General features: G+C 48.9%; 1 protein-coding gene across 3 annotated transcripts; it reads left to right on the plus strand.

Moving 5' to 3' along the window:
- The first annotated feature begins 101 nt into the window (after window positions 1-101).
- Window positions 102-17,285, plus strand: CIAO1 (cytosolic iron-sulfur assembly component 1). 3 transcript variants are annotated; one of them, XM_069766615.1, is made up of 8 exons: window positions 102-163; window positions 2,000-2,150; window positions 3,094-3,242; window positions 9,449-9,560; window positions 11,364-11,452; window positions 11,909-12,110; window positions 13,374-13,449; window positions 16,781-17,285. In XM_069766615.1, the coding sequence occupies exons 2-8, from the start codon at window positions 2,012-2,014 to the stop codon at window positions 17,013-17,015; spliced, it is 1,002 nt and encodes a 333-aa protein (XP_069622716.1). In that variant the 5' UTR covers window positions 102-163; window positions 2,000-2,011; the 3' UTR covers window positions 17,016-17,285. The 3 variants fall into 3 exon arrangements, with proteins under 3 accessions (XP_069622716.1, XP_069622713.1, XP_069622715.1); XM_069766612.1 differs by having other exon boundaries at window positions 151-174; window positions 16,781-17,161; XM_069766614.1 differs by having other exon boundaries at window positions 158-339.
- The last annotated feature ends 233 nt before the right edge of the window (window positions 17,286-17,518 follow it).

Genomic DNA, 17,518 nt, shown 5'->3' on the forward strand with positions numbered 1-17,518 from the left:
GAAGAGACACCGAGAGAACGTTCTGTGTAGCCTCTAGTGACTAGAATGTTGGGTAGTTTTCGAGGTGTACTTCTGTGCGTCACCGGCAGGGGGAGCAGTTGATGTAAAAATACCAGCATGCACTGCGGCGGAGCAAGGAAGTAACGTGGGAAACCGGGAGAGGGTAAGTGAGACGTGAGTGCGGGTGACGGGGAAATTTACACGGGAGGAAGATTTCAGAAAGATGCTAGAATAACATTATGGCGGAACCACTGTTACAGATGGCTGCGTATGAGGCAATACCGGAAGGTTACTGCAAAGGATTCAGGCAGCGGCCACTAGAGGGAGCTAAGTTCACAGGTGTCTATATAAAAATGCTTGTTTCGAGCGCCCCCTTGTGGTAGCTACTAGTAGACACAATTTAGTCAAACATTGGGGTCTCAAGAACTGTGACATCTTTGGGCCATCAGTATGCGGCTGAGTCTGGTGGGATCAGTGGTCCTGCGGGCGCTGTAGTCCCTCCACAAAGATCAGGCCCCAGAGCGAAGGTTGATGTGTTTCCAATGATGCAGCTGCTGAAGACCCGTCACTGTTCTACTTCATGGCGCTGTTCTCCTGAATCGGGATTTCTTTTGTTCCCGCTCCTCTACTTTGCCGGGGTGACTTTCTTATATTGTGGGCGAGCTTATGGCCCACTTGGATTGCGCAGTGCTCTTGTCATATGGGGTAGAAGGAAGAGCCGCACCACTGCCCCTTTAAGGCCTAAGCTTGGCAGTATCCTAGTTATAAGTGTGCACAGAAATCACAGGCGGTGCGTATGAGTCCGCAGTGCTGAGGATTTGTGGTCTGGCAAATTCTGACCCTAGTCCATGCGATCCCGGGCCTTTGGCCGAGCGCACCCACCGACACTGCTCCCTCCCCCCATACCCCCCCCCCCGTGCCTGCACCCTTTATTTTTATAATATTGTAATAACTCCAATATCCTGAAGGTTGAGTACAGCTAGCGCCCAGCAGAACCTTCCAGGAGAATGCACCGGATTGATAGGGCTGACATGTCGGTGGTCTCAGTGAGGTAATCGCGTGAGCTACATATTTATGGAAATGAAGAAATCTAGATGTGCGGGAACAGAGCACACAATGGGATGATATTCTATGGAAAGAGAGTGGGTAGGTGATTGGTTAACGCTCATCTGGCGGGGTTGTGACCGGCACACCTCCTATGTAGACATGAAGAAAAGAAGCTGCTGGTGGATGAATCCTCCAGGAAACAGTGGATCCACTTGGATGAGACTCAGAGGATCTACTGCTGTGGGGCTTACTTCTCCCTGTGTGTTTCATCCATCTGGATCCAATATTTCGGGAAATGTTGCACAACATTTTGTGAACTTAGTACCCTATGGTGCATTTGCATTCACTAACCGGTGCCACTTGTTTGCTGATCGCCGGGCCTTTAATATCCTGATTACAGCAGCAGATCGCACTAACGGTGCACTCTGAGCAATCTGTAATGGATCGGTCAGTGTGCATAGGTCCCCATTGTTCTCGGCAGTGCCGGTCCAATTTACACAGGACCATGTGCAGCACAAAAGATCATTTCACCAGACGAACGAGTGTTTCGCTCCTTCATCGGGTGATCGGCAGCCTGTTTAGACTGAAAGATTAAACAAAAGGAAATCCACAATCTAGGAATAAATGTGGTCTGTACGGTGTCCAATCCGGCCGCCATGGAGGGTCCATCTGTGCGCATGTAATCCTGATATTAATATTTTGTAGCTAAAACTGAACCTTGAATTCCTTCTGGTGCAGAAGTAAAGATCTAGAAGAGGAGGGATACATAGACCTAGTATCTCTGCTCAGTAAGTCCTACAAGTGGCCATAAAGTATTGAGTCGCCTCCTGTCGGTTATTCCTCTGCTGGCAGAGGTTTTGTATGATGGCCGTTAGACACGTCATTTATTAGTGTAAATGCTATTCTGTATAACCAGAAGGTGCTGATGTACTTATGCTACTTTCCTCCACAGATTAGATCAAGAATGAAGGACTCGCTGACCCTGCTGCATAGGGTGAGCGCTCACCCGGACTCTCGCTGCTGGTTCCTGGCATGGAATCCTACCGGTACTCTCTTGGCATCATGTGGAGGAGATAAAACCATCCGAATTTGGGGCAAGGAGGGTGCGTACTCTTGTTTTTACACTTTACATTATACCAGTTAAGGGGAACCTGTTCTGTCCCCAAGCACTATCAACCTGCAGGTATGGGGTCAATTTGCAGCTTAACAGTGTCCGGCCTTCTTATTGAAAGCGAACTGTATTCCTCCGGCTTTCAGTCATAAATGCATGGCCGCCATGGCTTCAGTCACTGCTCAGTACAGAGTGAGTGATGGTCTTCAGCACTTTGATTGACAACTTGCTCTGCATCGCATCTGCGTAGAGCCGGTTGTCAGTCAGTCCCGGGACGTCACTCATTGAGTACTTTGCGGTGACAGAAACCACGACTGCCGCACTTTTATGACTGAAAGCCAGTGGCTTCTGGGAGGAATAAAGTTAATTTTCTCCCTATAGCTGCACTTTCAGTACCTCGGCCGGACAACATTGTAACATTATTAACCTGCAGATTAGTAGCATTTGGGGACATGCCAAGTTCCCTTTAAACAAGTATTCATGCCATAAATCTGTTACTTTGCTGTCTGTATAAGCCTCAGGAATATTGATTAAGTAGATAAAATAAATTGAGGTCCTTGTATGAGGTTATAAAAAGTGTTTTTTTTTTTCCTTGAAATAGCGCCGCTCTGTCTGTAGGCGATATCTGGTATTGCTGATTATCTCCAAACTGAATGGGCTAAAACTGCAATATCCGACACTTTCCTTTTCATACGCTCAGGGGTCTCGGAAACTGACATTTCAGGAGCTGTGTTCTAGAAGGATCTGCTTCGGTAGTGTCAGCCGGTGACAGATGCCACATTGTGGGCACCATATTTTCCTTGTCAGGGAGGGGGCACAATGCCGTCTCTATATGGATATACACGCAGCCGCATACATGGTAATTTCTGAGCTACATATCAGGTGGCCATATTGCCCCTCACCGTGTTTTTTTTTTTTTTTTTTTGCCTCTACAGGGGATAACTGGGTCTGTAAGTCAGTCCTTGGAGAAGGTCATCAGCGTACAGTGCGGAAAGTAGCATGGTCGCCCTGTGGCAATTACTTGGCCTCTGCCAGTTTTGATGCCACCACTTGCATTTGGATGAAGAAGAATGATGACTTTGAGGTACAGAGACCTTCAGAAATAAATTGCAAACCAGAATAATTACATAGCGGTTTTGCTGCAGAGAATTTCTGCTGGGGAATCTGAGAAAAATTGTGCAATTTTTATTTATCTTATTTATTTTTTAACCCCTGCCCAACAGGCAGCATACATATATGGCGCCGCAGGAGCTGCATTCCCGCTAACCGCTGTAAATTTACGGCGCTGCGATCGCGCGGGCTCATGCTGATCAGGTGTGGGTGTCAATTCTATGTGAGAGCTGACACCCTGCAGCAGCGCCCCGATCGGCGCCTGGTCACTGTCTTGTCCCCCCTTGCTCCTGGGATGTGTCCATGTGACAGCTGTGGCCCGCTATTGATGGACAGACGAGATGCCATCGTAGGAGGCTGGTGAGGGACCTGACAAGGAAGTGCAATATTAGCCGGGAGATTTTTTCTATTCGCCACGACAGCACCCACTAGAGAGAGGGGATCCGCCCCTAGGAACAGGAAACCTACAGAGAGATAAAAGGGGCGGCCCCCCCCTCGCTCCTCAGTTGGTTTCCTGTTCCTAGATGGAGACCCACAGAGAAGACTCTATGGATAGGAAGAGGAAGACCTGCCTGGACTACCGCCTGTACGACTCTGCTGAGCGGCAGGGGTTCCAGAAGCAGGTAGACAGAGTCGGGGGAATGATCCTGCGGGCTCCCCCCTCATCTGGTGCGGTTGACAGGCAGCCTGAAGTTATCCAACGGTCTCCCTGCTGGGACACCGTTGTGGAGACGCCGACAGTGCGGGTACCTGGTGCGACGTCCTCCGGTGTGCGTCTGGGCAGCGGTGAGACGGTTCCACGATACGAGGCCCTCCTGTCCCTCCAAGGTAAGAGGTGACATGGTGGGATGCAGCAGGCAGCGGCGTCTCCCGGCATACAGGACGCGGGCGCATGCGCAGTAGCGTCGGCGTCCCGGAAATGGAGAGGAACTTCCGGGGCACGGTGTTGGAGATCATTTCCAGGGGAACCGCCATATTGGATTCCCCCATGTGGTGCCATTACTCTAAACGCCGGATCTGTAAGTAAAAAAAAAAAAAAAAAGTGGAGACAAAGCAAGGGGTGTGTACATTACTACACTATAAAGTGTAGTCAGTTAAGGCAGTCAGTGTGCCATTATGTCGTCCCAAGAGGAGGTCAGGGTGCACCCTATGGAAGAGCCATTAGTCCCTAGTGGTGAAGCCAGGAAAAGGAATAGTGGACACTCTAAAATAAGTGACTCCACTGATAAATCAGGAAGAAAATCCTCCCGTTCCACACCCCAAGCTAAGGCATCTCCGCAGCCGGTATAAATATTACGCTGGGTGAGTGCGTATATAGCTTCACTGAAGCTTATATTGATTCCTTTGCTTATATTATTTCTAGGCAAAGAGGACGGGGAAGAGTAAGCACAAACAATGTGCCATATGTACCGAACCCCTGCCTGACTCCTATCTTAAAAGTCTGTGTCAGGCATGTATAGACAACACCTTACGGCAGGAGGAATCGGTTAAAATGAATGAGATACGTCTCATAATTCGGGAAGAACTCCAGTCGTTGGGAGGTGGTTCTACTTCTTCAGTAAATATGGAGAAACGAAGGAGGAAAACATCCTCTCCTAGAGCTGACACATCAGCGGAGAGTGGGGAGGTCGACTCTGATATTTCTCAGCAATCTAATTCCTCAGAGGAAGAGGACTTCGTCTGTTTTCCAACTGAGGGCATAAACAACCTAGTAAAATCAGTGAGAAATACGATGGGGGTGTCTGAATCAAAAGAACCCCAGACGCCACAAGAAGTTATGTTCGCTGGTCTTTCTCAGAAGAAAGGCCACGTATTTCCAATAAATCAGGCCATAAAAGATCTCGTTAAAAAAGAATGGAGTAGAGGTCAAAAGGGGTTGGTCCCAATATCCTGTAAGAGGCGCTACCCCTTTGATGATGAGGATTTGAATACCTGGGCCAAGATACCAAAAGTCGATGCGGAAGTTGCGTCTACATCTCGCCGTTTCTCCTTACCAGTAGAGGATGCAGGTTCCTTATCAGATCCTATGGACCGGAAATCAGACGCACTCCTTAAAAAATCGTGGGAGGCCTGTGTCACGGCATTCAAGCCGGCTATTTCAGCCACATGTACTGGCAGATCAATGCTAGTCTGGCTGGATCAGCTGGATCAGAAGATTAAAAGTGGCGTATCTAGAGAAAAATTAAGGGCATCTATCCCTTTGATTAAAGGTGCTGCGGCTTTTATTTCAGATGCCTCAATTGATTCCCTCCGCCTGGCGGCCAGGACAGCTAATCTCGCTAATACGGCTCGGCGGGCTTTATGGTTAAAAAACTGGAAGGGGGATGCCCAGTCAAGATCCAAATTATGTTCCATACCCTGTCAGGGTGAGTACCTGTTTGGCACAGTCCTTGATGATATTCTCACTAAGGCGGGCGAGAGGAAGAAAGGATTCCCTAATCCCTTTATTCCGTCTTACAGAAGGGCGTTCAGGAAGCCACCATTCGGAAGAAAGGGAGGCTTCAGAGACAGGTGGAATAATAAGGATTTCAAACAAAAAGGAAATCTGTTTAATAAACGCCCCTTCAAGCCAACCGATAAATTCCATCAGTGATATTTCTCCGGTGGGGGGAAGACTAAAACAATTCAGTCATCAATGGAAAGAAATAACAACTAATCAATGGGCTATTAAATTAACATCCTCAGGCCTCACACTAGACTTTATTAAAACTCCTCCGGATTCTTTCCTTCTTACCACCTTAAGATCCAAGCCTCAGCAAGAGGCACTTGAAACCGAGGTTAAAACCCTCCTACGCAAACATGTCCTAGTAGAGGTTCCATCTTCTCAGATAGGGAGAGGTTTTTACTCTCCCTTGTTCCTGATTAGTAAGCCGGATGGCTCTTTCAGAACTATAATCAATTTGAGGAAGCTGAATTCCTTTATAAAACCTAAAACATTCAAAATGGAATCCATTCGTTCAGCTATAAAAAATCTATTTCCAAATTGTTACATGGTAGTATTGGATCTAAAAGATGCTTACTACCATATTCCCATTCATAATTCACACCAACAATTTCTTCGGGTAGCAGTTTGTATAGAGGGGCAAATTCGTCATTTACAATATAGAGCAATGCCCTTCGGGTTATCTATGGCCCCAAGGATTTTTACTAAGTTACTATCAGAAGTAATGTCCTTTTTACGGGTAAAGGATACTTTGGTCATTCCATATCTAGATGACCTGTTGATTGTAGGAAAGAGCCCCCTACAGTGTGAGCAGAGATTACGGGAAGTAGTCATATCCTTACAATCCCTGGGTTGGCTAGTTAATTGGGAAAAATCTAGACTTCAGCCTGTAACGTGTCAAAGATTCCTTGGGCTCCTTCTGGATTCCGTTGACCAGATTTGTAAACTGCCTGAGGATAAGAAATTCTCCATAGTTGATAAGGTGTCCTCAGCAATAAAAAGACGTAGTATGTCACTAAGACAGGTCATGTCATTGCTAGGCTCTCTAACATCGTGCATTCCTGTGGTACAGTGGGCACAGTTCCATACTAGGCAGCTACAAAAATTTGTATTGGAGGAGGACATTAAGAATAGAGGATGTCTGGATAGAACAGTTTTTCTAACATCGGAAGTATTACACTCCCTTAGGTGGTGGTTGGATCGGAATAATCTTTCAAAGGGGGTTCTATGGGTAATCACTCCTTCTAGTGTTGTGACCACAGATGCTAGTCCTGAAGGCTGGGGGGCACATTTTCAGGATCAATGGGTTCAGGATCTTTGGTCCAGCTCAGATCTTAATAATTCCTCGAATGTCAAGGAGTTGAGGGCGGTATATTACTCCCTTCTCCACTTTCTTCCCCAGCTCAGCGGCTCTCATACAAGAGTATTCTCCGACAACACCACTGCGGTGGCGTATCTGAACCATCAGGGAGGTACAAGGTCGGACAAACTCAGGGAGGTGGCATCAGACATCATGGAATTAGCCGAAGGTCATCTACTATCACTATCGGCAGTACACATCAGAGGCACAGACAACTTTCGTGCCGATTTCCTGAGCCGTCATACTCTTCATCAAGGGGAATGGATGCTGAGCAGGAAGATTTTCAAGGCAATAACAGCTCGATGGGGTGTTCCTCAAATAGACTTGTTTGCCACAAGAGCCAACCGTCAAGTCAAGATGTTTGCCTCTCTAAACAGGGAGGACAAGCCAGACATACTCGATGCCCTCCAGACGCCATGGACATTCGATCTGGCCTATGCTTTCCCTCCATGGAATCTATTACCTATAGTAATAAGAAAAATAAGGGAGGAGGGCGCAAAAGTTCTGTTGATAGCCCCATTTTGGCCCAAGAGGCCATGGTTCTCATGGCTGAGGGCGATGTCAGTGTCAGATCCATGGATTCTGCCTCAGTCCAAGGACCTGCTCTCTCAGGGTCCATTCCTCCATCCTCAGGCAAAGGGCATGAACTTAACTGCCTGGAGTTTGAGAGGCGGTTACTAAATCTCAGGGGGTTTTCTAATGGGTTAATCGATACTCTTATGAAGAGCAGAAAACCTTCAACTACCAGGATTTATGTTAGAATTTGGAGGAAATTCCTTCAATTTCATACTACACAATTTTCCTCTGAGATTCCTATATTTCAAATATTAGAATTTCTACAAAAAGGGCTGGAATTAGGGCTCTCCGTGAGCACTCTGAAGGTGCAGGTTTCAGCATTAGGAGCTCTTTTTAATCATGACATTGCAGGAAATTAATGGATATCCCGGTTTATATCCGCTTGTGAAAGATCAAAACCAATTAACATTCCTCGGGTTCCTCAGTGGGATCTTTCGATAGTTTTGAATGCATTAACACAACCACCCTTTGAGCCTCTCCATACAGCCTCACTAAAGAACATTTCTTTGAAGACTGTTTTGCTAGTGGCATTAGTCTCTGCCAGAAGAGTGAGCGATCTCCATGCATTATCTATAGATCCTCCCTTTTTAACGGTAACATCAGATAGGATACTTTTAAAAACAGATCCTTGTTATCTCCCTAAGGTGGCTTCTACCTTTCATAGATCCCAGGAGATCTTGTTACCCACCTTTTATGAGAACCACTCAACTCCAGAAGAAGAAAGACTTCACACCCTAGATGTAAAAAGGTCTGTCCTAGCCTATTTAGAGAGAACTAGGGACTGGAGGAAGAGTAGGGCTCTCTTTGTGTCTTTCCAGGGTAAAACCAAGGGTGCCGGAGTCACAAAGAACACATTATCTCGCTGGATCAGAGAGGCCATAATCTTGGCGTATAAAGCTGGAGGGAAAGATCCTCCAATGCATGTGGGAGCGCACTCTACAAGAGCCTTGTCGACTTCCTGGGCAGAAAGGGCGAATGTGCCAATAGACCTTATATGTAAGGCTGCAACTTGGTCTTCACCAAATACCTTCTATAAGCATTATAGATTAGATCTATCCTCTGCTTCTGATCTAACTTTTGGTGTATCGGTCCTTGACTCAGTAAACCCACCCAGTCTATAGTCTCTGCAATTCTCTCTAGTGGGTGCTGTCGTGGCGAATAGAAAATACCGGATTACGTACCGGTAATGCTCTTTTATAGAGCCCACGACAGCACCCGTTCACATCCCTCCCTTTTCTGTATATAGTTGCACATGGTGCTTGTTTGGTGAGGTGTAAATATTAGAAAGATATAATATGAGGTTGTAAATATGTGTATATATGTATATACCTGAACCTGTTAACTAAAACTTGGCGGCGGTTCCTCCTATTCTCTGTAAAACAACTGAGGAGCGAGGGGGGGGCCGCCCCTTTTATCTCTCTGTAGGTTTCCTGTTCCTAGGGGCGGATCCCCTCTCTCTAGTGGGTGCTGTCGTGGGCTCTATAAAAGAGCATTACCGGTACGTAATCCGGTATTTTTTTCACTTTTTTTAAGATCTGTGGATTTTATGGAGCATCTGTGAGTTTTGTTGTGGACTCAACGAGGAGCATAGCCAACGAAACCGTGACCATCCAGCTTAATTCACAACTTGTGAGCAGATATGTTCTGCACTCTGTGGACTTGCTGCTACTATAATACATTGCCTATTTTCCACTCGCAGTCCCTGACTGAATCCACAGCATTTCCGAGACTTGTGAGGTTTTATGTGATGCCAGAACTTGTGCCGGTGTTCCTACTGAGAAATCTGTGTTCTTCCTTTCAGTGTGTCACCACCCTTGAGGGACATGAGAATGAGGTGAAGTCTGTGGCCTGGGCACCTTCTGGGAGTCTGCTGGCAACCTGTAGCCGTGACAAGAGTGTGTGGGTTTGGGAAGGTGAGCTCATTTATACAGCTAGTGGACATGATAGCTTCCTAAACCTTCTTACCATGCTTCAAGGGGTTGTCCAGGAGTATATTAATTATTGACTGAGCCAATAAACTACCAGGCAGGTAGGATCTAACTACCTGTTTTATCCAGGACTAGTTCAGAGCGGTCACTGACCGCTCCTGCCGATAATTAAGCTGCAGGACATCAGCAGAGCAGCTTTCTTTTCCATGCTGCTCTGTTGATGGTGTGTGACTGCCGATGTCATGCTGATTGACAGCAAGCTCTCCGCAGTTAGGCAGCTGGGAGCCGACTGTCAATCAGCATCACATTGGCAGTCACGTCCCATCAACGGAGTAAAGCGGAAGAGGATCCGCTGTTCTGTCAACATGATGTCAGCAGAAGCCACAGAATCGCCGGCAGGAGTGGTCTGTGACCGCTCTGTTTTGGCAGACACTGGTGCCGGGCAGAACAGGCAAGTAGGTAGCAACTACCTGTTAGTTCTTAAGCCCATAGTAAAAAATAATATAATCCTGGCTGACCCCTTTAAGGCCAAATGCATGTTTCAGCGATAAAAAATCATTCCTCTTTTGGTTCCTTGATGTTTGGGACAGAAGAGTGTCTAAGGGAATCTTATCCAGACGAGATGTTCCCCTCGTGCGCCTCTTCCACAACTTGGACTTTCTAACGGGAGTAGAAAATGTGGTTTTGTTATGTTGGAGAGCCGCAGAGGATTTTCACGTGCATCAAGTTTTAGGGGGCATTCGGCTTCATTCTTTCCCTGACCTACAGCGAGATCATCCTGGAACCCCAATTTCATGGTTGTCTTGTCTGCAGTTGTCCTCACACAGCAAAATTTCCACTTCACTTGAAATTCTATCGCTAAACAAATCACTAATATATAGGTAGTTTGTCTAATTATACAGATTACAGGCCCTGTTATCGTAATTGCAACACCAAGAAGGAAAAGTCAGGGAATGCTGGAAATCACAGAATGGATAGACACATTAATGATACATAGATGATGGAAACGACATTTGCAAAACCTTTTCATTTATTCAGTGTGGAGTATGAGCGCCCTGTGCAGAAATCCCTGCACTTACACGTCTTGGCTGCTGTCGATGAGGTTATTAATGGTTGTCTCAGGAAGGTTCTGCCACACTTAATGCACTTGCGAAAATAATCAAGATCCTCTGCTGGCAGCTTCCTCTGCAACTGCTGACCAATGACGTCCCTGAAGTGCTCAGGGGACATTCTGTACACGCTGCAGGCCATCGTAGCACATTTAGGCCACCCAGGCTGACCACAGTAGCACGAGTAACATGCCGCCTGGGGTTGTCGTGGTGAAAAATGGCTCTTGAGACACAGTGGAGAAATGGTTGTACCATATGTGTATCCACATGTCTGGCAGAGAACACAGGAGCTGCAATTTCACTACCTTCCGAAAAATATGGCAAACGTTTCCCTGCCACCTTACCTTGTCATCAAATAAACATCCTAGCTGCTCCTCCATATACTCGCTTCTCATGTGCTCTGGTGTTGTGCCCGCTTCTCGTGGGAACCAAAATCCGCTGTTTGTCCCACCCAGTGATGCTGTGACTGGCGCTCAGTTTAGGACAATCGCTTTACTGCATCGCTGTAAATGACACGTTTTTCCCAGCTTTTATGATCTTTCGACAAATGAACCTTCAGTTCGGTTGTGTCACGCTGCCCATGATATCGGTAAACGGGTGACGAGTTGGGTACCGTTATTCTTCTGTCCACTACATACCCATGTAAGTGAATCCTTCTTGTATTTTCTGCTTCTTGCAGTTGATGAAGAGGAGGAGTATGAGTGTGTCAGTGTACTGAACTCGCACACACAGGACGTGAAGCACGTAGTGTGGCATCCTAACCAAGAGGTGAGTGACGCTGACGTGACTGGGCGGGTTCTTACCCAAGTATGTTCTGTAGTTGGGGGAGCATTGCATGCAATGTATTAAAGGGCTATTCTGCTTCTAAGAAGTTATCTCCTTTTGGATTGGTAGGGGCTCAACCGCTGAGACCCCCATTGATTGCCAGAACAGAGCACTTTTGTTCCCATCTGAATGGATCGGCAGTGCAATGCTCAACCGCAGCTTTTTCTATTCGACTGATGGAGGAAGCTAAGCACCGTACTCTGCTTTCTCCGTCAGTCCCATAGACAGTGAATGGAGTGGTGATTGAGCATGAGCACTGATGCTCCAGAAGGTAACGTGTGGTCCCATTCTGACAGCCGGGGGGAGTCTCAGCGGTTGGACTCCCATTGATCTAGAAGGTGATAACATCTTGTAACTGGAATACGGCCTAATTTTTCATAACTTTGCCTCTATGCATAGTTATTAGCGTCAGCCAGCTACGATGACTCCGTGAAGTTGTACCACGAAGAAGAGGATGACTGGGTGTGCTGTGCCACTCTGGAGGGCCACACGTCCACGGTATGGAGCTTATCTTTTGACCAAAGTGGGGAACAGCTGGCCACCTGCAGTGATGATAGGACCCTGCGGATCTGGAGACATATGACGTCCGAAGAAGAGCAAGGTAATGGAACTCCACTGTATAGGGAACATTGATGGATCTACGAGAAAATCTATTGTTGTAGAGCAGCTGTCATCGGGGAGGGGCAGGTCATTTTTTACAACGTCTCAGAGTAACAAAGTTAGATGTGAAAAAGCTGGGTGCTCCAAATTTTAATATCGGTGCGCTCTAGATTTTTTGTGCCAACCATTGGCGAAAAATTAATCTGAGAAAATGTCTCAACTTCTATCAAGATACATCAAAACACAAGCCGTGCAGAGAGAAAACTGCTCCAATGCTGTCTGCCTGTCACATTAGATGGGGGGACTATTCTTTTTTTTTTTAGCAGGTTGGGGCAAGATACTCTTTTGGGTACATGAAGCTTTTGGGGGGGGAAGGAGGTTGAAGGTGACATCAGAAGTCCAGGACTGGGCTGAAGGATAGACATAGTGTCCGCTAGCATACAGCAACAGCTTACATATTGCCAGGCTAGGCTCATAAGGTGTAAGAAAGATAACAAATCAATCTAAAGACTTTTTTGTTCTCTTTAAAAGGGAGTTTTCCCAAAATTGTAAGTTATCCTCTAACTAACCAGAGAATACGGGTATATCGTTCGGATTGTCGAGAGTCTGACCGCTGGGACCCCCATCAATCTGTAGAACGGTTATGGAGTCATGAGATTGAATGGAGGAGAGGTGCGCACGGTCCGCCACAGCCCCATTCATTGTCTGTGGGAAAGCAGAGCACAGCGCTCCCCTATGTCTGTCAGTCCTACAATGAAGGAAACAGAAGATGAGCATGCGCACCTCCGCTCCTTTTAAGACAGGACTCTGCAGAGCCCCGTTTTTGGGATTGCTCCAGATCCCATTGGTCGGACCCCCAGCAATCGGCAAGTTATCCTATGGATAGGGTCTTACAATTTGGGTAAAATCCATTTAAGTGAACTCCATACTTTATATTTTGTGTACTGCACTTTTGTGTGATCAGAATAATTCCTCCCACTTTTACTTGAATGGGGAGATTATTTCTACTCCTTTCTTTGGAAAAACATTGCTAATATGTATAAATATTCATGAAACTAAAGTGTCTTCCTCTTTACAATGAGCTGTAGAAGGGGCTGGTGAGCAAAGCTTCACTGCATATTTGAGTCCTCAGATTTTAGGAAACAGTGATGTTTAGGCTGGCGACATAACTTGATTTATGTTATCAGTGTACGCCACTACATGACTGTACCGCACATATCCTATAGAGGTGAATTTCCTAACAAATATGTACATATTTCTTTAGGGAAAAAAGATCCCATCTGGAAGTGTGTGTGCACTCTGACTGGATATCATAACAGGACCATCTATGATGTTCATTGGTGAGCATGAGAAAACGTGTCTGCTCCTCCACGACAGTTCTTCTGTCGCTACTTTTACTGTCTGTGGATTGGCAAGAAGGAGGGAAAGATGAAAGGAAGTAGAAAATAACTGCATTGTCAGACTACACACGGTTTGTCACAGTCTGTAACCATGGAGACACATAGGTCTTCATACAAGCTGCAAGCTTTTTTATTTTTCTTTTGTTATAAATGTATTGAAGCAATACATAGCACTGATTGTAATAGTGCACAGAAAGTAAGGGCAGTAAGCATCCTGGGGCAAGGCAGGGGTGGAGCAGTAAGCAGCATGGGGCAAGGCAGGGGTGGAGCAGTAAGCAGCATGGGGCAAGGCAGGAGTGGAGCAGTAAGCAGCATGGGGCAAGGCAGGGGTGGAGCAATAAGCAGCATGGGGCAAGGCAGGGGTGGAGCAGTGAGCAGCATGGGGCAAGGCAGGGGTGGAGCAGTAAGCAGCATGGGGCAAGGCGGGTGGAGCAGTAAGCAGCATGGGGCAAGGCAGGGGTGGAGCAGTAAGCAGCATGGGGCAAGGCGGGTGGAGCAGTAAGCAGCATGGGGCAAGGCAGGGGTGGAGCAGTAAGCAGCATGGGGCAAGGCAGGAGTGGAGCAGTAAGCAGCATGGGGCAAGGCAGGGGTGGAGCAGTAAGCAGCATGGGGCAAGGCGGGTGGAGCAGTAAGCATGGGGCAAGGCAGGGGTGGAGCAGTAAGCAGCATGGGGCAAGGCAGGGGTGGAGCAGTAAACAGCATAGGGCACGGCAGGGGTGGAGCAGTAAGCATAGGGAAAGGCAGGGTTGGAGCAGTAAGCAGCATGGGGCAAGGCAGGGGTGGAGCAGTAAGCAGCATGGGGCAAGGCAGGGGTGGAGCAGTAAGCAGCATGGGGCAAGGCAGGGGTGGAGCAGTAAGCATAGGGAAAGGCAGGGTTGGAGCAGCAAGCAGCATGGGGCAAGGCAGGGGTGGAGCAGTAAGCAGCATGGGGCAAGGCGGGTGGAGCAGTAAGCAGCATGGGGCAAGGCAGGGGTGGAGCAGTAAGCAGCATGGGGCAAGGCAGGGGTGGAGCAGTAAGCAGCATGGGGCAAGGGAGGGGTGGAGCAGTAAGCAGCATGGGGCAAGGCAGGGGTGGAGCAGTAAGCAGCATGGGGCAAGGCGGGTGGAGCAGTAAGCAGCATGGGGCAAGGGAGGGGTGGAGCAGTAAGCAGCATGGGGCAAGGCAGGGGTGGAGCAGTAAGCAGCATGGGGCAAGGGAGGGGTGGAGCAGTAAGCAGCATGGGGCAAGGGAGGGGTGGAGCAGTAAGCAGCATGGGGCAAGGCAGGGGTGGAGCAGTAAGCAGCATGGGGCAAGGCAGGCGTGGAGCAGTAAGCAGCATGGGGCAAGGCAGGCGTGGAGCAGTAAGCAGCATGGGGCAAGGCAGGGGTGGAGCAGTAAGCAGCATGGGGCAAGGCAGGGGTGGAGCAGTAAGCAGCATGGGGCAAGGGAGGGGTGGAGCAGTAAGCAGCATGGGGCAAGGCAGGGGTGGAGCAGTAAGCAGCATGGGGCAAGGCGGGTGGAGCAGTAAGCAGCATGGGGCAAGGCAGGGGTGGAGCAGTAAGCAGCATGGGGCAATGCAGGGGTGGAGCAGTAAGCAGCATGGGGCAAGGCAGGGGTGGAGCAGTAAGCAGCATGGGGCAAGGCAGGGGTGGAGCAGTAAGCAGCATGGGGCAAGGCAGGGGTGGAGCAGTAAGCAGCATGGGGCAAGGCAGGGGTGGAGCAGTAAGCAGCATGGGGCAAGGCAGGGGTGGAGCAGTAAGCAGCATGGGGCAAGGCAGACGTGGAGCAGTAAGCAGCATGGGGCAATGCAGGGGTGGAGCAGTAAGCAGCATGGGGCAAGGCAGGGGTGGAGCAGTAAGCAGCATGGGGCAAGGGAGGGGTGGAGCAATAAGCAGCATGGGGCAAGGCAGGCGTGGAGCAGTAAGCAGCATGGGGCAAGGCGGGTAGAGCAGTAAGCAGCATGGGGCAAGGGAGGGGTGGAGCAGTAAGCAGCATGGGGCAAGGCAGGGGTGGAGCAGTAAGCAGCATGGGGCAAGGCAGGGGTGGAGCAGTAAGCAGCATGGGGCAAGGCAGGCGTGGAGCAGTAAGCAGCATGGGGCAAGGCAGGGGTGGAGCAGTAAGCAGCATGGGGCAAGGCAGGGGTGGAGCAGTAAGCATGGGGCAAGGCAGGGGTGGAGCAGTAAGCAGCATGGGGCAAGGCAGGCGTGGAGCAGTAAGCAGCATGGGGCAAGGCAGGGGTGGAGCAGTAAGCAGCATGGGGCAAGGCAGGGGTGGAGCAGTAAGCAGCATGGGGCAAGGGAGGGGTGGAGCAGTAAGCAGCATGGGGCAAGGCAGGGGTGGAGCAGTAAGCAGCATGGGGCAAGGCAGGGGTGGGGCAAGGCAGGGGTGGAGCAGTAAGCAGCATGGGGCAAGGCAGGGGTGGAGCAGTAAGCAGCATGGGGCAAGGCAGGGGTGGAGCAGTAAGCAGCATGGGGCAAGGCAGGGGTGGAGCAGTAAGCAGCATGGGTCAAGGCAGGGGTGGAGCAGTAAGCAGCATGGGGCAAGGCAGGGGTGGAGCAGTAAGCAGCATGGGGCAAGGCAGGGGTGGAGCAGTAAGCAGCATGGGGCAAGGCAGACGTGGAGCAGTAAGCAGCATGGGGCAATGCAGGGGTGGAGCAGTAAGCAGCATGGGGCAAGGCAAGGGTGGAGCAGTAAGCAGCATGGGGCAAGGCAGGGGTGGAGCAGCGAGCAGCATGGGGCAAGGCAGGGGTGGAGCAGCGAGCAGCATGGGGAAAGGCAGGGGTGGAGCAGTAAGCAGCAGGGGGCAAGGCAGGGGTGGAGCAGCGAGCAGCGTGGGGAAAGGCAGGAGTGGAGCAGTGACCAGCGTGGGGGTAAAGAAAGGGTGGAGCAGCATGGGGGTAAGGGAAGGGTTGAGCAGTAAGCAGCATGGGGCAAGGCAGGGGTGGAGCCGTAAGTAGCATCGGCGTAAGAAAGGCGTGGAGCCATAAGCAGCATTGGGGTAAGGGAGGGATGGAGCAGTTAGAGGCATGGGGATAAGGGGAGCAGTAAGCAGCATCAAAGTAAGGCAGGAGTGGAGCAGTAAGCAGCGTGGGGGTAAGGAAAGGGTGGAGCAGCGAGTAGCATGGGGCATGGAAGGGGTGGAGCAGTAAGCGGCCTGGGGATAAGGGAAGGGTGGAGCAGCATAAACACAAGAGACTATACGTAATAGGATTTATAATTGATATCAGTAAGTACTTCCTTAATTGTTGGATTGTCACCCTCTGATATCCTTTGATCACCTTCCACCATTAGGAGCCACCTGACAGGTGCCATTGCTACGGCTTGTGGAGATGACGCCATCAGGATTTTCGAAGAAGATACTGGCTCTGATGCTGTGCAACCAACATTTTCTTTGACAGCCCACATGCCTCGAGCCCACTCTCAAGATATCAACTGTGTGGCATGGCACCCTAAAGAACCTGGTTTCTTGGCTTCTTGCAGTGATGATGGAGAAATGGCTTTCTGGCAGTACCAGCGGCCAGAGTGATTTATAATCGGATTTCCCTAATCTGTATTATGACTTTTAAATTACTTATGACTTAAAAGAGAAGCATCTATCCCCATAGCGGCCGTTTGCTCAGCTGTCCTGTTATCGAGTTAGCTTGGCACATGTGGAGGATGGATATGTGGCTCCTTCAAGAGTGAATGCTGACGTGATCTTCTTTTACTGCTGTGTGTTACAGACCTGTCCGTGCTTCATTGTGCCCTTATTTTATGCAAAATATTAGCATTTCTAAAATAAAGGATTGCTAATAGACATTGATTCAAGATTGTTTATAGAAACCTGATGGCCAGGGATTAACCTTTTTTCTATCAGAGAATTCTGCAGATAGATTTTCTCCACTTTATAAGACACATCCTGCACTGATCATTTGCTCTAAATTGACTGGTAAATCTGCCAGATATGAAGACGGATTATCGGCTGAGTCAAGGATCAGGTTACAGATGGTGTCCATAGAAATCTATTCAGGGTCTCTACTGCATTGCCAC

The sequence above is a fragment of the Ranitomeya imitator genome, chromosome 4, assembly GCF_032444005.1.
Source record: "Ranitomeya imitator isolate aRanImi1 chromosome 4, aRanImi1.pri, whole genome shotgun sequence".
Classification (NCBI taxonomy): Eukaryota; Metazoa; Chordata; class Amphibia; order Anura; family Dendrobatidae; genus Ranitomeya; species Ranitomeya imitator.